Raw genomic sequence first — 19,507 nt, forward strand, 5'->3', positions numbered from 1 at the left:
GTGGGAACCGCCGGCCCACGGGCCGTATCCTCTGGTCTGGCCCTGCCAAGGCAGCCGCAGGCGGACGCCAAGATTCCATCAACCCGGGACCTTTTTCACTGCAGCGCCATGTCTAAGCCGATAATGTTGTGTGGCCCACGGGAGATGCTGTAAATACCCAAATGGCCCTTGGCAGGAAAAGGCTCCCCGCCCCTCCTAAGAATGCCCCAACAGCCCTGGCTCAACGGAAAGCCACCTCCCTGCCCCAGCGGGCTCCCATAGAACCTTCTTCCGCAGTCAGCACCATCGGCCCACCCACTGGCTCCGCCACACCCTGCCTAGGTTTGTGAAGTAAAGTGGCTTCTTTTTTCTCCCCAAGACTCTGCCACAGGGACTCCCGGCGACAGAGTAAGAACCCGCACAAGTCTAGAGTTCCAACACGGGTGTAAGAGACTCAAACCAGGCACAGAAACCCCAAACCCACGCGGCCAATGTAACCAATCATTTCTCCGAGTGAGCCGCAACTGACCACCACCGCCACCAGAGGGCGCCACTTGAGAGCCTCTATGGAAGTCAACCTGGAAATTCCAACCTGCTCCACCCACCCAGAATCCGGTCCCCTTAACCAGGTTGCTGTGTGTCCGGGCCCACCCTGCCCTCCATGTACCAAGTGCCGTCCATAGTGAGAGACAAAGGGAGTTTTCAGGGACAGCCCCCATCCATTGAGACCCCTGGTCCACGCTGGGTGGGGTTTCCAGGGAACAATACATCAACACACACCCTCGGGCACCACCAGGCCTGGGAGGACAACAGAGGGTCCATAGTAGGGACACCTGTCTGGCCTCACTGGGTTCCTGACCCAAGTCTCCCCAAGGTCTCAGGAGCCACTGGTGGGTTTTCAGGCTCCCTGTGCCCAGCAGAGCGAGGCCTCGCGTGGCCTCCTGGGGCCTGCCTGGCACCTCTGTAGAGGCTGCTCACTGGGGCTCATCTGTGTTCTTCCCATGACAGCCGTGGCTCTGGACCAGCTGACCGCCAGGAGCCGGAAGGATGTTCCAGAACACACCTCTGACTCAGATCAGCCAGAGTGAAAACCCGCGGTGAGATTTCTGTTTGAGGTCCCCAAAGCATCACTCCACAGACCTCACCCAAGCTCCCTGACCACGGTCAGACACCAGAGGGTGGCCGGGGTGGGGGTGGGGGGACGGGGGCAGGAGACGAGGGTCTGTGTGGGCCGCCCCTAGCTCAGCAGGCGTCTTGGTCGGGTTTGGTGGGTGGTGTCTGACCCTCCGACTGGGTGGATCGAGGGTTTCTTCTTGGCCCAAAGGACAAGCAGACGTGGTGGGGGATTCTGCCCGAGCCGTGGGCTCCGCTGGGGCCGGCTGGCTCTCTGATTGAGTGCGACGTCCCCCCAACAAAAGGGGTTCCACAGCAGTCAGCGTTCCTGTTCCCACCTCTCCTCTTCTCCCCGAGGCTCACCAGTCCATGCTCACACGCCCGGGCAGACGAACAGAAGGCAAAGGAAAACCAGGTCACGGGCTCATGGGGAACGGGGACGGGAGGAAGGGGGTCGGGGAGCATCGGCCGGGAGAGGGGTCCCTGACAGCGTCTGGGTGGCGGCGAAGCGGGCGCCTGGACCTGGACGTTGGCGGCGGGCTCCCCTCCTCCTGGGGGCAGGCTCAGAGGGCCAGCCAGTGCTGCAACTGCGGAGAGACCGGCCTCAGCGTCTGCCCGGGGCGGGCGGGGCGGGGAGGACCCGGGCCAGCTGGGGAGCAGCACAGAAGCAGCAGGAAACACCCCTTCCCTCCAGGACCCCGAGGACGTGCAGGCTGATCCCCATTGCCACCAACACCCCGAAAGGGCGAAGGAGCCGCCCCCAGGCGCACAGCCTGCCTGCAGCAGAGAGCTCACCGGGACCCTCGCCAGCCCCTGGCAGGCCGTTTCCGAGGGGAAAGGTAGGACTCAGGTCACCTAACACTGATGTGCCCACAGCGCTTCCTTCAAGAGAAGACGCCCTCAGCTAGCTGGGTGAGCTCCCTGGGGACAACGCGCAGTGCAGACAGAGCTTAGCAGAGCCGTGGCCTGTGCCTGCCAGGACCCAGACGCAGAGGCCAGCGGGAGCCGGCAGGGGCAGAGGACAGCCCGGCCCCGACCCTAACGCCAGACCCCGGGAGCCACGGCCCGCTGCTGCTCTGGGGCTCTGGCGTGGGGTCCTGCCCAGGGCCCTCCCCGCGGCCCCACCACGAAAGGCCCGGCTGCACCCACCTGGAACTGCCGGACGTCCCGCTGGGCCACCAGGTGATGCTCGTTCTCCGGCGTGAGGCCATAGGCCAGTCTCTGGGGGAGGGCGGGGAAGGGGGAGGCCTCAGTGAGGCTCAGTGAGGCCATAGGCCAGTCTCTGGGGGAGGGCGGGGAAGGGGGAGGCCTCAGTGAGGCCCAGGACACCCTCCCAGGGGCCCAGCACCCCCCCCCCCCGAGATAAGGGCCACCTGCTACTTGGCCCTAAAGTCCCACATGAACGGGGCCGGGAACACGTGTAGAATGTCGGCCATGTGCCGGGCCCTGTGCGAAGCACTGTCTCTTCCTTTAAGATCCGCATTCCAGTCCCCAGGTTACCAATGTGGAAATTGGGGTTTGGCGTCGGGTGTGGGGGGAGTCCGTCACCCCCACAGGAATGACTCAGATGCCCTCCCACGCTGTCCCCCGCCCCCCGCGGGCCCCAGCTCACCTCCCAGAGGGAGCCCCGCGTGCTCAGGAACTTGTAGACGATGTAGGCGGGCACCAGGGCCATGGAGGACAGTGCGACGCCCCACCCGACCCAGTTGGCCCAGAGCGGGAAGATGTAGTCATCGTAGGTGAGCGGCTTGAAGTTGATGATGCTCACCACCACCACAAACTGGGGTGGGGGGGGGGAGAGGGAGGGAGGGGAGGAATTGGAGGGAGGAGTGTGAGATGGATTACGGGGAGCGGAGAAGGCAGAGAAGGAGGGAAAAGAGAAAAGATTCAAGAAGCAAATGATGACAAAAAGGCAACGAAGACACAGGGAGCAAGAAAAGGAGAAGAAAGAAAGGTGACCTTGGAGCTGGGCCGGGCTGGGCACACAGCCGCCGGGGTCCTGGCCCCGGCTGGAGACCCCGGGGGTGGGCGTCCCCATGGTGTCAGCGGCCTGAGCGTCCCCGTGTCCTGCCCGCGTGGGCAGGGCTCTGCATCCCAGAACCGCCTCCCCTAAGAAGCCAGGATGTCCCCCCACCCCACCCCCGCACAGCACCCTCGCCCAGGACGTGCGCCCCCACACTACGCACCAAGAGGAAGGCGGGGCTCACAAACTTCCAGCACAGTCTCCAGTACAGGCCGGGCTTGAACCCCATCATCTGCTGGATGTCGTTGCTGAACCTGTCCACCCCTGAACACACACACGGACAGGCCTGTCACCGCGGCCCCAGAGCCCCGGCCGCCCCTGCTGCCCACCCCCAGGGCCCGGCCCAGGGCAGGGATGTCACCCACGTGCCCCCGATTCATTTCTCAGAGGGAGACAGGGCCCGGGGAGGGGCGGGCACGTGCCCAGGCCACCCTCAGGTCAGCCTGACTCCGAAGCCTGGATTTCCGCTCTTGTTCACGCTCTCGTACACGAGACTTCCCGAGTGCAGTCTGGAGGAGGGGCCCAGGCTCACCCCGAAACCTCTCCCCGGTTCGTAGGAAAGACCGCGAGCAGGAGGAACCCTGGGATGGGCCACGCGGGGAAGAAACAGAGGGACACGTGGGCACTCGGTATCGCCCCTCCCCGTCCCGCCGCAGAGCCGGGCGCCAGCCACAGCACAGGCCCCGCACCCTGAGCCTCAGAGGTGGGCACGGCCTCGGCTGAAGGACCCGTGCAATGTCTCGGACACGCACTAGCAGTCGCGCAGCGTTCACCCGACGTTCAGGTGTCACTGGGCCCCGGGCCTCCTGTCTGCTGGGCCTGGCGGCCCTGCTCTAGAATGAGTTACCTGGGAGCAGCAGCTTCCCGAGTTCCCTTTTACTTTTTACTTTTTAAAATATTTTTTATTGATTTTGCGTGTGTCATGTGAGAGTGAAACATCGATGGGCTGCCTCCTGCACGCCCCTCCCAGAGCTAGAGCCACCACCCCGGGCATGTGCCGGCCGGAAGGGAACAGGGACCTCTCGGAACATGGGTGAGGCTCGGCCGGAACCCGCCCCCCCGCCCCCCCGCCCCCCGCGCTGGAGCTCCTCTTTAAAAGTGGACACCGATGCCTTCGGGCCTTCGCGGCACCCGCTGAGGGGGGTTCACGCCAAGACGAGCCACCGGCCAGCGGCTGCCATGGAAACGGAAGGCCCTCTGCGCTGGGGTGAGACGTCGGCCGGAGCCCGGGGCCCAGCACGCACCGTAAAACCAGGAGACGCCGATGGCCTCCATGAGCACAGCGAACAGGATGGAGGTGCCCGCCGCGAACGTGTCCAGCAGGGTCAGCACGTAGATTCCGCCCTGGGCAGGGAGGGAGGAGCCTGAGGCCACGGCTGGCCATGCCACCGACGGTTACGTCCGTCACCACAGCCCGGCCCCGGCCCCTCTCGCCCAGTGAGGACGCGGGGGACAGGGTTGGGTGCTACTGTCCTGATGTCAGTATCTGCGTCCCCACAAAGGCCCTCGGAGTCACGGGCCTGAGGGTGGGTATTTCAGCCAGAAAAAGCGAGGTGGGTGTCAAGGGACTTTTGCTGCTCTCACACCAGGGGTGCCTGGAGGTCCTCGGGCTCAGAGGTGGGAGATGACAGCGGGGGGGGGGGGGGGGCGAGGGTAACCCTAGGGGTCGGGCCACAGGGTTGAGGGTGCTGGCCCCGCCCTGAGCTCATCTGGCCCCACCCACGAGGCTGGCAATGTCTGCCCGTCTGACCGCGTGGGAAGGCAGCCCCCAGGCCGGTGGCGCGGCGCAGCCCCTCACCTTGGTGATGCAAAACAGGGCCAGGAGGAAGGTCCCGAAGGTGACGCCGAACGTGAAGAGCTTCCGGTGTCGCTTCAGGACCTGGAAGTCGTCGGCCAGGCCCGTGATGACGGCCTCCATGCCTCCCATCTGCAGGGAGCCCGGAAGGTGGGCGCGGGAAGGAGGGCGCCCTGGGGCCTCCTGGGGTCTCCCACCGACCGCCTGGCCGCTCTGGGGAAATCGGCAGGCACTGCCCCCTCCCCAGCCAAACTCAGGACGCAGCACCGGCGGGTGAAGAGTGAGCGCCATCTCCCCTAATGAACAGGCCCGTCTCCTGCCCCTCGCTCAGCCCCGGGGTGCTGAATGCCCACAGGAGCATGAACGAAGCAAAATGCCCACCACCCAGGCAAGGTAATAGCGCACCAACGGGGTCTCCGGGAGGAGACGGCCGCCAGCGCGGAGCCCCAGAGCTGGGACTTCAGGCAGAGCTTCTGCCCGGGGTTCTGGCCGCCGAGTGGTCACCTCAGCTCCACCCTCAGCGAGAAGGGTCCTAGCCCACAGCTAAGGGCACATGTGTTCTATGGCCTCAAATGAGTCACAGTCACGTGATTGCCTAAGTGACACCGAGCCTGGGAGGGCAGACAGGCGCACGCAGGCACCAAGCTAGCCACGTGCCTGCCTCTCGCCCCTCGGCAGGCGTTTGCTCAGGGACATCAGGGTTCCTTCCTCAGACCCTTCTCAGCACCCTGCCCGGCGATGTCCCCACGGACAGGCAGAGAGGGAAACTCTCGGCCAGCCCCGCTCTGAGACTTCTTGTGAACGCCCAGGTTTGACCCTACGGGGCACACAGGTCTCTAAGGAAGGCAGGCGGTTTCATCCGACAGGTGCGTGAAACCAAGGCTCTGAGCCTCGAAGGAGGCCCCTGAGCCTGTGCTGGCTGCTGGTGACGGACAGTCACGGGAGGAGCCTGGCTGGGAGGAGGCGCCCTGCCCCGCCTGGTTCAGGGTCCCGTCTGCGTGGGGGAGGGGGTGGGCTGGCTCATCGGTGGTCACTCTGATTCCCAGGATGCAATGGGTTTCTATTGGTCTTGGCTTTGGCCTATGTCTTGCCTTTTTGAGTGAGGGCTCACTTCCTTGTTTGCATTTAAATAGGGCCTCTGGGACGGACTGCTCACTGGGAGTTTGAATGGTGGGACTTTAGGCTGAGTACTGTGTGTGTGTGTGTGTGTGTGCATGTGCATGTGTGCGTGTGCGTGTTGGGTCAGGCCCAATGGCGTGTGTGTGTGTGTATGTGTGTTTGTGTGTCGGGGCGGGTCCTGGGCAGGGTCACTCACTGAGCTGTCAATCCCCAGAGCCAGGAGCATGATGAAGAACACGACGGCCCAGAAGGTGGACCCCGACAGGGTGGAGATGGCTTCTGGGTACAGGATGAAGACCAGGCCGGCTCCTGCAAGAAACACCCAGGCCTCGTCACTGCTGGGACGGGGGTCTGAGCTGCAGGTAGGAGGGGAGCGTTGGAAGGCGCCGTGGGCCAGGCCAGTCCGTGGCACCTGGTCCGTCCCCGGGGGCAGACCAGAGGCAGCGCCTCACACCCTCCTCTGGCACGCCGTCAGCGAGCCTCTACTTCACAGCTCGTCGGGGCCACTCGAGGCAGCCCCTCCCAGGCCTCAGCTCCTCTGTGGCCACGAGAATATGGGGAACGGGAGGAAAGGACACAGGCCCCAGAGCCGGGGGACCTGGGGCAACTTAGCCTGAGTCTCAGCTTCCTCATCTCTAAAGTGGGTCTATTCACACTCTCACTCGTGAGAACTAAATGGAGGCATGTCGAGTGCTCCGCACGGGGGCTGCTGGCACAGAGCGGATGCTCCCAACGCTGTCCGGCTACACGCACGCAGAGGGCGGGCCTGCCACCTCCGCGGGGCCCGGGACTGCCTGCAATTCCCACGGACAGACTGCAAGAGGGTCCGTCAGGTGGGCAGGATGGAAACCTCCGCGTCCAGCCCTCAGTCCCACAGGCTGCAGAGCTGTGCAGCCGGGAGTGAGGCGGGTTTCCCAGCCCCGCTTCCCCGGCGCACTGCGTCTGCCCACCCACCTTCAGTGGCCACGTCCTCGATGTTGACCTTGTGCTCATGGGCCATGTACCCGAGGATGGAGAAGATGGCAAACCCTGAGACGAAGCTGGTGACGCAGTTGATGGTGCTGGTGAGCAGGGCGTCCCTGGGGGGGAAGAATCCCTGTTAGTTCAAGTCGCCTGACTCTCCCGACGCTGCTCAGGGACCACTGACCCCCTATGGGATCCGCGGCTCCAGACGCCTCCAGTGGCCTTGCCGTCCTGGGCCCAGGGCCCTGCCCTAACTGTGTGAGTACCTGCAGGTGCAGGAACAGGTCAACAGCTTCTGGATGAAATACTCTGAAACCAGAGCCTGGAATCAAATTCCGGTTGGGGAACTGAGTCACCATTTCCTTCCACCGACTTGCCATGGCTCCCCAGTGCCTCCCAACTTCTCACCCAGGCACCCGGGAGCTTAGCTAAGATGAGCCAACCTTTCTTGCAGGCTCATTTCCCATGAGCCCCTGATACGCACTCTTCAGACAAGTCAGACCAGTCAACTTGCCCACAAGCTATCACCTCCCTGCTTTGCTTCGGCTGTTCCCCACCACGCATGCCCCCCATCCTGTGTCTGCCGGTCACAGCCCTAACTGTCCTCCCTGCTCTCTCCAATCCCCCGTCAGAAGGCTGATCGCCCATTTCCTTAGCCTTCCTACAGCCTGCCCCCCGGGCACCCACTCATCCCACTCGGTCTGTCCTAGAGGGGTTGTGGGTCTGTCCTCAGCCTTTGATAGACAGCGATGGGGGCCCCATGTGTGCCCAGGTGCAGACTCTGATGCCCTGCCAGGCACTCACCGCTCATGCAACCAGCCTAGACATCCCACCCTTGCCTGCCTGGGCATCGGATGGACAAACGGACAGTGCTGCCTGCTCTGAAAGCCACACAGTGTCCCTCAGTCCCCGCTGCCCATCTCTTGGATCTCCCGGCACCAGTGGCTTCCACTTTCTCGTCGTCTCCCCCAGCATCTGGCTCAGAGGTGCCCTGAATGCAAATGAGTCCATCAGGACCCCACTGGCCATGTCGGCGCTCAGAGACACCCAGGTGGCCATTTCACAGAGGAAGAAATCCCAGGAGAAAAGCTGACTTGTCTCAGATCAGAGCCCCGCCTCCCATCCCTGCCACCGTCCATCTCCAGATTCAAAGCTTTCCAGAGCCGAGAGAAGGGTCTTACCTGTAGCAGTTGTTGTCAAATTTGTTGTAACTGGCAAATGCAATCAAGACTCCGAATCCAGCCCCCAAGGAAAAAAATATCTGAGTGGCAGCATCAATCCAGACCTGAGACGAGCAGACAAAAGCCATCACCCACTACTTCTGTGAGGAGGGCCCTCTCTCCCCGCCACAGGAGGCAGGGCGCCCCAGGGGTGCTCTGAGACCAGGGAAATGGGGTCTGAGCTGGCGATGGCCGCAGGTCTCCCATCGGAGCTGGCTCAGATCTCCAGGCTTCCAGCCAGGCGCTGGCATCACTCAGAAGATGGAAGGAGTAACCCCCGGCCCTAGGAGTCGCCCCTGTGTGGGCTGGGAGGAGCTGCCAGGAAAGAGACCCCCTTTCTGAAGAAGCCGTGTCCATAACTCCTGAGATGGTCATGGCCCTTTGCCCTCGCTCCATCTACACAGCCCGGGACGGCTAGTTTATGAACGTTCTTTACAATCAGGACATCAAGTTAAGTTCCTCCAGGGTCAGCTTCCTCATGACCACCCAAGACCAGGAGATGCTAGAGCAGGGGAGGGGAACGTCCGGCCCGCAGGTCGTATGAGGCCCTCGAAATCATTTGGTCTGGCCCTGCCAAGGCATTGGGGTGAGTTAATCAAGTGTTTGGCCGAGTACAGCAGGCTACATTTTAAGCTGATAATTCTGTATGGTCTGCGAACGAGGTGATAAATACCCATGGCTCTGTGCTAGAGGGCTCCCGGCCTCCGCGCCTGGTCATCTTGTCCAGGCTTCTGTGGGGAGCAGGGGGGCGGGTCTAGGTCTCCCTGTGGCTAATGCTGCCCCTGACACTGTCATCACGGGATGGTGGCAAAGGCCAGCGCTGGGGACTAAAGAGTGGAAATAGGACTGGGGTGTCTAGGTGGGTTGGGGGGCCATGGCACAGGGTAGAGGTAAAACCCCAGGACACCGCATTATTCCCTTGAAAAGCGGGGTCTACAAAGGCCCAACAGAACCGCAGAACCCCAGACCATCAGAGCTGGGCGGGCTGGTGGACACCTACGGGTGCAAATCCAACCGGCACCGTCAGGTGGAGAAGCCCCAGCCCAGCCAGGAAGGGTCCTCTCAGGCTACCCAGCAGGGCAGGGGCAGAGCTGGGGCCAGAGTTCCTATGGCTGCCTTCCCGAGGACCTCCCAGTCCCGCCTCGGGCGGGGTCCCTGGGCACTCACCGTGGCCTCCTTGAGGCGGTAGAAGTCGATGTGCAGGTAGGCGCTGATGCCGTTGGAGGCGCCGGGCAGCGTGATGCCGTGGACCAGGAGCACGAACAGCACCAGGTAAGGCAGCGTGGCCGTGATCCACACGACCTGCCGTGGACAAGCTCACCGTGAGCCTGGCTCTGCCCCCGGGGCACAGGCCTCTCCACTGGAGCCACGCAAGCATCCCCGACCCTCCTTCACACAGTGCACATGCCTCGAGCTCCACCTCCAGGCCTGGTCCCGGGCTGGACCCCAGCACAGAGTGAACAGAACCGAGTGGGCGTGGCAGCCACACTGGGCACAGCGCTGCCATCAGAGCTAAGGGCGTGAGGACAAAGACCAGGTTTTCACGGCACCTGACACCTCCTCCTCCACAAGCCGCTCTCCTGACCCATTCAAGTTGCCCCGGAAGAGCTAAGCACCCCCATCATCATACCCTTTTCCCTCCCTCCCCTCTCCTTTACCCTCATTCAAACACATCCTCCCAAGCTCACTGCCCAGGGAGGGGTGTGGCTGGGCAGAAAGCAGAACCTGGCCTTCCTTCCTCGCAGAGGGGCTGCCTTTGGGGCACAGAGAAAGTTCATTGTCCAGGAAACCCATAAAGCAGGAGATGCTCCCCAGACTAAAAAGAAGCCCCTCCCCCCTCCTGCCCAAGGTGGAGGAACAGAGAAGAAAGGTGGGGAGAGGGGAGGTTGTGGAGGCTTCCTCTCCATTCCTTCTCGCCTTTGACTACACCCTGAAACACTACGGGGGGTGTTATAGGTAAAAAGGTCAACGTTCAGGCCCTATTCTCAGAGTTTCTGACTTCACAGGTCCTCGGTATGTTTGGAAGCTCCCCCTGATGATGTAAATGTGCAGACAAGGCCACAGGTCACTGCTGCAGGCACATGGAGCCACAGGCAGGTGAAGGGAGCAGACCTGTGCTCGGGGTGGGGATCCCCTAACCCATGGAAGAGTCAGCAGAAACACTAGAGGACACGAGACTTAAGGACCAGACAGCCCCTCTGCCCAAAGCCCCGCCACGAGGCAGCCCAGGGGCCTTTACACATCTGTCGGGAGAAAACGGAAGCCCCGAGACAGGCCTGAGGGTAAGGTGCTTTGCACAAAAATGGAGATGCAGAAAGTAAAGTCATATGTTTCCCATAACTCTGTTCAGGGCTGGGATTTATCCTCCTCATCTGTCTTTCCCACCAGATCATGAGCTCCTGAGAAGCAAAACAGCCACCGTTTTCAAGCCTGTATCCCCAGCACATGCCACATATTTAAAGCAAAAGTTTGTTGGATGAAGGAGTGGACAGTTGTAAATGGATGATTGGATTGATGGATTAATAGATGGATTGATAGATGGACAGGTGGTTGGATGGGTGGATGACAGAATTGTTGGATGGGTGGATGGATGATGACTGGATGGTTGAATTGACAGTTGGGTAGATGGTTAAGTGGATAGCTGGATGGGTAAGTGAGTACATGGTTGAGTGGGTAGATAGATGAGTGAATGGGTCAGTAATAAATCAGAGGGTTAGTGAATGACTAAGTTAGTCAACGAGTGCATAAAGGAATAAATAAACAAATGACTCAGGGAGTAATTAAATGAACCAGCGGTTGTTTATATCTCCTGAGGGAAGCAACAGAGGAATTAGGCTCCTCTGTTTCAAGTTATCCAATTGTTCCCCCACCCCTCCCCTGGGACATGGGGGGTCTTTGCAGATACAGGCTTTAGATGGCTGTTTCTACCAGGGGCGTAGGAACAAGGAGGACAAATTGCCAAAAACAAACGAGGAGGAAAACATGCCTTAGAAAGTGAAGTCATTGCATCTGGACGGCCTCCCATCAATCCTGGATTTATTTTCCCAAATTGGCCTAACTCCTCGGCGACAGGCAGGGTATCTTCGCTGGGTCCTAACTGCCGCGTTCCCCTGCAACTCATGTCAACAGCTGCAGGTCCACTGCCCAGCCCAGCCAAACACCACTCCACCCACCAGAGCACCACATCCCTGGTCTGACTCTAAGGGGTCTCCCCTGGGGTCTGGAGGCAGCCCTGCACTGGCCATGCCTGAGGCTCCAACATGGATTGAGTTTCCCCAGGAACACACCAGGGCATGACTAAGCTGACCCTGACTGCAGTCAAGCATCAAGAAAGGGGAGTTTGCTTTGCCCACGCACATGTGTCCAAAGTAAACGATCGGAGTCTTGTTGGAAGTTCTCAGAATCGATGGCAGGGGTGTTCTGCTGCCTAAGAGCTTGTGTTGAGGGGGAGGCTCTCGGATCTTTGGCCAATGGCTTGCTCATGCTCATGTGCGCCCTGTCTGCACGCTGGGTGAAGGGAAGGGACCCTTGCGCTGTGTCAGCCCCACTCCAGGCTCCTCTGCTCCCAAATTTGCAACTTGCAGTGACTCTCTGGCCATGAGAAGCCAGACTTGGTTTATCTCCGAGCATGAGATGAAAAGAACAGTGAGGGCTCACTGGTTTCGGCAAGAGTCATCAGGTCCCAGGGGAAGACTCTGCTTTCTGTCACCTCAAATCCAAATTCTTCTCCACTGTGGTGTTTCTGTGGCTACAGGTTAGAATTTGCATGGTTCCAGGGTGCCGAACTCAACGGCTCATAATCCCAATGAGGAAGATCTAGGCTCCATAAGAAGAAGAGCTTTCTAATGAGCAGAGCTCTCTAAAGAGGAAATGAGCTGCCCGGGAAGGGGTGGAGGTCCCTGTCACTGCAGGTGTGTAAGCCTTGCTAGGATCCAGGCATGAGGCAAAGGATCGCCTAGGCCAAGGTGAGGGCCCTGCACCAGCAGCAGCAGCAGCAGCACCCAGGAGCATGTCAGAAATGCAATTCCCGCCTCATCCCTGCAGAATCACACTCTCAGGGAGGGACCCGGGCATGTGAGTTTTAACAAGCTCTCTGTGTGATTCTTATGAGCGTTAAAGGTTGAGAAGCACTGCTCAAGGTCACCTCTAAGGTCTCCCCTAACACAGAGATGATACAAGCTGCACGAATTTAACCTCCAGTGATTTCTCATTGGTGATCCCCTGAACTGGGGTTCAGGGACATTTGCACTAACAATGAAGACATCCTAAGATTCATGGGGCGAGGGGTACACACTAATATTACTTAAGAAAATGCCGAGCTGTAAATATTTTAGCCCATTTATCGTTCACACGCAAATGATGCTATTCCTCGTAACGGGGCCCGAGGGTCACTAAAGCCAGCCAGGGCCAGCCTGTGTTGACAAATTAGTGAGAAGACTTGGCTAGGATTACGCCTTGAACTCAAACGTTAACAAAAAGGATCTTTCTTTTAAAAACTCTAGAACTCGTTTGTTTTGGATTGGCCCAGCTTTCTCTCTCCCTGACCCCATAACTTTGCCAGAAGTGGAGAGGGTGTTGTGCCTTTTCCCATTCCCCAAAGTGCCCCTGCCGGCGTGGCTCAGTGGTTGAGCATCGACCTATGAACCAGGAGGTCATGGCTCAATTCCCGGCCAGGGCACATGCTGGGGTTGTGGACTCGATCCCCACGGTGGGGCGTGCAGGAGGCAGCTGATCAATGGTTCTCTCTCATCACTGATGTTCCTCTCTCCCTCTCCCTCTCCCTTCCTCTCTGAAATCAATAAAAATATATTTATAATATTTTTAAATAAATATATAAACAAACACACTGAGCACTGGCCAGGGGACTGATGACAGGGACAAAGAGGGATGAGGATCATTTATCGAGCAATTTCCATCTGCCAGCCCTGCACTGGGGACCCCTCACTCCATCTTCCCAACAGCCCTGGAGGCCGGCGCCATCAATACTTTGCAGGTGGGGACACTAAGGCCGAGGGAGCATCATTCATCCTGAGGTCACCCAGGAGAAATGGTAGCACCTGGACTCCAACCCAGGTGGTCTGACCTCCAGGCCACGTGCTCAATCACTCACTCAACTGTATACCTGAGACCCAGGTTTAACTCTGCCGCTGCTAAGGATCGCTATGAAACCCCGTCCCTCTCTCGGCCCCAGTTTCCACATTTCTACAAGCAGGTGGGCGTGGATGGCCCCTAAGTATCTTCCAGGTAGACATGTAGGTGCCGGCTTACTAGGCTTGTGGTTGCTACGAGCCAGGTCAGCCAAGGGCTGTGAGATGGGGAGGCAGGCAGGACCCCCGGATGGTGAGCCCGGCTCCCTGGGGGCTACTTCCTGACTCAGACCCCCACCCTCTGCCCTGAGGTGCTCCGTGGGTCAAGGTCACCGAGTGTGTGGTCTGGGGGAACCCCTTTCCCTGGTTCAGTGCACATCTCCCCCCACCGTCCCACACAGGGGCAATGGAGCCAACATCTTCCCAGGCACGGAGCGTGCGCGTGCCAAGGCGGGAAGTGTGAACATGTGCAACTCATTTCGGGCCGCTCTGCGGCTGTGGGGCCGGCTGCGGAACGCTCCGAGCCCTGCTCCAGAAGCAGTCTGGAAGAAATAAGCAACGCTCGCTCTGTCTGTCTCCCGGCCAGTTTATGCAAATAATTAGACCGGGCGCAGGAATGTCCTATGTGACGTCCCTCCCCCTGGGCGGGGGCCCTGGCGAAAACGGGGACTGTGGCTTCTGTTGACGTGTTTCCACGTGGGGGGCTTCGCGGGTGCCCACCCCTCGTGACTCCCCCCGGGGTGGTGACTCCTCCAAAGGTCCCTTTGCACAGAGGGACTGAGCACGCTCAGCTCCTTCTCCCTTCAGCATCACTCTCGCTGCAGACAACTCCCGCTCCGCCCTGGCCAAGTGCTAAACTGGGCGGGGCGGGCTCTACTCCTCTGGCATGGCTTAGGGAACTTAATCTACCAGCGCAGCGTTGGAAGCCTGGGGTGGCCCCACCCCCAGGCCAGGGGCATTAGTGAGGCTCCGACACCTTCAGCTCTTACACCTGCAGAGGCCAGGACAGCCCTTCTCCTGGGGCCCAGGCAAGGCACCGAGAGGCCGGACGAGGCCGGCCTGGACCTCCACACCTCTGCCTCTGCTCAGGCTGTTCCACCCATTGAAAACCCCTTCCCTCCACCCTGTCTCCACCTGCCCTGTCCTTAGAGACCTAGCCCAGGTGCCACCTTCTTGCAGACCCTCCCGGTAGGAAGAATTTCCTTCCTCGGCTAATGCAGCCTCTTACATTTCTGTGACATGAGGCCTCATGGTACGGAATACCTTCTGTATTGAGACAAAACACACGTAGAGATATAGGCGCTCTGCTAAAACACCAAGTCCACGGGCAGCTCTTCCTTTACACAACGTGCAACGCACCCTGTCACTGTCCGGCCTCCTCCTTCCTGTAAACGTGTTTGTGGAGACCCACTCAATCGGTTCAGTGAGTTTAAAAACCCACAGTTTGTATTCCTGCTAAAGTACAACCTGACTACCTGATGTGAAACTATCGCCAAGGTGAAGGTTCGTTTTAAAAAGCAAGATATACAATAGTATGTGACCATTAATGCGTATTTAATAGTTTGTGACTATTAATGTTCCGTTAAAGAGGGTCGCACATGATGTCTCCGGATAGAGACTCAAGAAACCACACCTATCTATGACACACATGACCTCTAAAGCAAGAAGAAGGAAACTAGCTTGTTAATTCTTTCATCACTAGTTCTAGCATCGAGCCTGGCACACAGTAGGTGTCCATAAATGTTTACTAAGTTGAACTGAATTCAACAGAACATTTCACGAAGGTCCTTCAAACTTATTTTTCTTCCACCCATTCTCCTTCGTTTCCTCCTTTCCTCATTAACCCTCCCTTAAACATTCACTGAAGAGCTACTCTGTGTCTGATGCTGGGATGGTGATGGTCCTAGCCTGGTTTTGCTCTATTCCAGAATTCCTCCCAGACTTGCATTCTATTTGAGTCCTTCCTTGGGACAGACACTGTGTCTCCAACTTGCTGATAGGAAGTTCTACTTCAAGCTCTTCTTGAGAGAGTTCATCTCCACTGGCTGTTGGTCCCCTGCTCTCAGGGGCATGACCAAAAACTCAAGGATTGTCAGAGAGAACTCCGACCCACCCACTTTCCAAAAATGTTGTCTATCTAATGAAGTGTCTCACAAACTCACGTCTACCTGATGATGACGGATGGTTGCCTGGTGACCTCCAATGCACCCACACCCCATCCCGAGACATTTCTTGGCCACGGGGACAATAACAACACGATACACCCAGAAGCTGGAAGAGATGCTTGCCTATCTCGGCTTGTCTGCTTGGAACACCCACTTAGAACTCGGCTGCCAGGCTGTGAGCAGCCCAAGCCACATGGAGAGGCGGTGTGGAAACACCCCAACATGTTCTGGCTGACAGCTCCCGCTGAGTCCCCAACCAGTATCAACTGTCATTGCGTGTTCGCTGTCTTGTACATGCCAGCCCAGCCAAGCCCCCACATACGTAGCCCAGGCAATCTCACAGAGAGTGGAAGAACCATCCAGCCGAGCCCAGTCAACCCACAGAATCAGGAGCGATGGTAGAATGGTTGGTATTTCACATCACTCCATCGTGGAGCGGTTTGTCACCCAGCAAGGGCTAAGCAGACACGGGGAAGAACAGCTCCCAGCTACATCCTCCTTCATGCAGTCAAGCTCCACCTGGAACCCCTGGGTCCACATGGGGTGGTGGTTCCCATGACACTGCTCAGCCCAAGAATCAACAGGGGTCATGACCTGAGTTTCCTCCACCCTGAGGGGCTGGCTACACGGGGAAGTGACCCTTAGGTTCCGCATGCCATCTCTGGCCAGGCCTTCCCAGGTCACCTAACCCGTGCTTCTCTCCCCAGGATGTCTGGACCCTCGGGGGCATGCAGCACTGTGTCAGAGAAGTACACAGCCCCAGGCCACACAGGTAGCCTCTAGGGCATTCTCTTTTCCTAAAGCATTCAGAGTGGGGTGACTGGCTTTATAGCGAGGCCATGGCTGTGTGCCCGAGTAGGAGGGACATCTGCATGAAGGGTCAGGCCAGAACTGAAGACCCATCAAACACAGCCAATGGGCTGCTTTTTGTGGCAGGCGAGCAACGGACTTTCCCCAGGCCCTTGGGGTGTCCTCAAAGGAGCTTCGGTGGAAAAGTGTGGGAGCCCTGGTCTACTTGTAGGCCCGACCCTACCGTTGGGGAGCCTGGGCGTGGGGAAGGGAAGGGATTTGTCCGAGGTCTCCCAGGGAGACCGGGCGGAGCTGGGAGCAAACCCAGGCTTTGTGCGTCCTGTTCCACCTTTTCTTTTCGCCAACTAACGGTGGCAGCTAGAAAAAATGGACTGTTTTGAGGCCGGCTGAACGAGAAGCAGAGGCGTTACCTTTCCTGACGTCTTCACGCCTTTCCAGAGGCTGAAAAACAGGACGACGACCACCACCATCAGACAGAGCAAGAGCTGCCACTGCGGCAGGCCGACGTCGTGGATGCCACCGCTCTCGTGGAGGTGCAGGACGCCGCGCCTGCCAGGAGGACGGGGACGGGGACGGGAAGACCCATCGGTCAGGGAGACACCCAAGGCCTGGGCCACAGGCCAGCCCCGAAGGTGCACCGTGAGGGAGACGGGTCCGGGCTGCCTGGCCGCGACCCTGCACCTTTGGGGACTGTTCTGTGCATCACAGCCTGGGCCCAGGACTGCCCTCGGGGCCAGCAAGTCACGTGGGAGACTTCCCATTGGGATCTAGTGGGCAGAGGCCAGGGATGCTGCTACAATCCTAAGTGCACAGCACGGTCCCCCCTCCCTCCCCTCCCCCCAACATAAAATGATGCAGCCCCAAATGTCCAAAGTCTCGAGTTTGCGAAATCCTCGTCTGCGGCATAAAAACCAGGCCTTTCAGAATCTGAGGCCTTTCACAGTGGGCCCGGGGTCAGGGCATCCCCTCCCTCACCACGCCCTGCCTGTGGCTCCTGGCAATGGCCAGCCCCTGTCATCCCCTAATCACATTAGGCGCTCCTCGCTGCGGGCCCGAGCGCACTTCCCAGCCCAATTTGTCTGCTTGGCACACTTCTCATCCTGCTGGTCCCAACTCAGAAATGACGCCCTGACTTAGGCCCCTTTCCTATGGAGAGAGAGAGAAAGAGGTGGGGGGGTGGGCAGGGGGAACATATCTAAAATGACAGAACCAGAATCAGCTGCTGGACCCATCTGACTGCATTCTGCTTCGAATTGCTTTATGGGTTAAGTGTTGAATGCCTCTAGCATCCAATCAGATGGCAGAAATGCCCCCTACCAGGCCCTGGGGGTACAAGGCCAGACTCCGAGCTGATTCCCCAGCAAAGGAATGCAAACCCAGCCCCCGCTCCCAGCAGGCCAGGCCGGGGGGGGGGGGGGGGGGCTGTTAGCACATGCCGCTTGGGTTTGTTGCCGTTTTCCAGAAAGTTAATGAGAATGAAGCGGGAAGTACACGGTCCAGGCTTTCCGAAGTCTGCGGGCCAAACGGGCTGAGTTTCACTTGACATTTAAGTGTGGGTGTTGGTGGGCGGTAGGGCAGAGGGGGCGTTCCCCCTCCCCCAGGATCAGGCGTGGGGGGGGGGGAGAGGTTCCCTGTGGCCGGGTGTGCTCCCCAAGGGCGCCCTCTGACAGAGAAAGGGATGAGCCTCAGGGTTGCTGTTAGCTGCGAGCTGTCTGGCTTCGGGCGGGCGGGCGTGGAGCCTGCAGAGAATAGCGGTTTTGTTTCCTTGAGTGATGGGTGCAATCCCTCAGCTTAAATGCGCACAAGATGGCAACAGCGCTGGCCAGCAGGCGCAGAGGAAAGAGCGACCGCTAACCTCCTCAGGGTTGGCACTCCGAGTCCTGCTTGCTGGTCCCCAGACTGAGCGGGGATGACTTTTAAAGCAGAAACATCTGGCTAACAGGGCCATGTGCCATTAAAAAAAAATCCAGAGGCAGCCGTGGCTTGGTGACTTGGGAGCTCGCGAAAGCAGGCTCCAGGGCGCGGGATGGACTCTGTCACCCCAGAGGGTCCTGCACACCTGCCCCCAATGCACCCGAGGCAGACTGGCAGGATGAGGAGGGCAGGAGGGAGGCCGGTGCGCGGGTGAGGGCCTTCACTCAGACAACCTGGGCTCTGGTCCCAGCTCTGCCTCTTACCTAAAAACTGGGCCTCCACATGCTGACCTGTGAAATGGGAATAACTACCGCCAGCATGAACTGCGAAGACTCAATGGCCTTGGATGGGAAGGCACGCTTGGTGCCCGGCTCATGGTAGCTATGAAGCTTGGGGCGGTGCTTAACAAAAGAGGGGAGCGAAGGGGAGGGGAGGGGAGGGGAACTCTGCAGAGCAGAAAGCTGCTAAAATAGCCTTAGGTTCTGCTTCCACTCCATCGCCCAGTCCCTTCGGCCCCGCGCTGCAGGGTGCCATCTGTGCCCACAGCTGGGCCTGGGGACGTGTCTGGGCGCTGTCTCCCCCCAACTCTCCGCACCAGAACCCCAGCTCCTCCCACTGCCTTGTCCAGGGCTGTGCCCTCGGCTCCTAGCCCAGGGCAGTGCCCGTCACCGAGGATGGCCGCGTGCCCCTCCGCCCGTGGTTTCCCTTAGCGTTCGGCTCCGGTCCCGCCCAGCACAGGGGGAGGGCGCGGGGGAGGACTCACTCGTAAAACTCCGCTGCCGGCGTGAACTTGTACTTGGAGTACTTGGTGTGGTTGCCCAGCATGGAGGCGTTGAGGAGCTTGGGGTCGGTGCAGTTGGGGCTGTTCCAGGGGTGGCCGCAGTCGGTCCAGGGCAGGCGGAAGGTGAACGAGGAGAAGAGGTAGTAGAGGGACCAGGCGATGATGACGTTGTAGTAGAAGCCGACGTAGAGGGCGATGAGGATCACGGCGTAGCCGACTCCTGGGGGGGGGGGGGGAGCGGGCAGAGCGGCTCAGCAGGGTTTCCCCAGGCCCAGCCCAGAGCCAGCTCTCCTGGGGGGCTGACTCCAACCACTGCCCCACCCGGCCCACACCTTTCTTTTTCTGTCGAAGATTGTCACAGCCCCACCTGTCTCTCCGAGGCACCCACACCCCTTTGCCGAGGGCTCTCTCTGGCCCATGGAGTCCCCTAGGCCCGCACATCGGGCAGGCCAGGCGTGCCAGGGCCTTATGTCCCCATGGAGCATCAGGGCCCCAGCTCCCTCGCCTTGGGCAGGAGACACTGAGGCGTGGGGGTGAT

The 19,507-nt window shown here is 59.5% G+C and overlaps 1 protein-coding gene across 1 annotated transcript in view; it reads right to left on the bottom strand.

The window, feature by feature from the left end:
• Positions 1-1,655: 1,655 nt before the first annotated feature.
• Positions 1,656-19,507, bottom strand: part of SLC6A2 (solute carrier family 6 member 2) — a 26,068-nt gene continuing 8,216 nt past the window's right edge. The window contains exons 3-14 of the mRNA XM_028126952.2: positions 18,952-19,189; positions 16,685-16,823; positions 9,380-9,514; positions 8,174-8,277; positions 6,984-7,108; positions 6,226-6,338; positions 4,914-5,042; positions 4,360-4,459; positions 3,279-3,379; positions 2,705-2,872; positions 2,242-2,313; positions 1,656-1,679 (exon numbers count right to left, since the gene is read on the bottom strand). Coding sequence (XP_027982753.1) covers positions 1,656-1,679; positions 2,242-2,313; positions 2,705-2,872; positions 3,279-3,379; positions 4,360-4,459; positions 4,914-5,042; positions 6,226-6,338; positions 6,984-7,108; positions 8,174-8,277; positions 9,380-9,514; positions 16,685-16,823; positions 18,952-19,189 — 1,448 coding nt within the window. The remainder of the gene's footprint in view (positions 1,680-2,241; positions 2,314-2,704; positions 2,873-3,278; positions 3,380-4,359; positions 4,460-4,913; positions 5,043-6,225; positions 6,339-6,983; positions 7,109-8,173; positions 8,278-9,379; positions 9,515-16,684; positions 16,824-18,951; positions 19,190-19,507) is intronic.

This window comes from Eptesicus fuscus, chromosome 21 (genome assembly GCF_027574615.1).
Source record: "Eptesicus fuscus isolate TK198812 chromosome 21, DD_ASM_mEF_20220401, whole genome shotgun sequence".
NCBI lineage: Eukaryota > Metazoa > Chordata > Mammalia > Chiroptera > Vespertilionidae > Eptesicus > Eptesicus fuscus.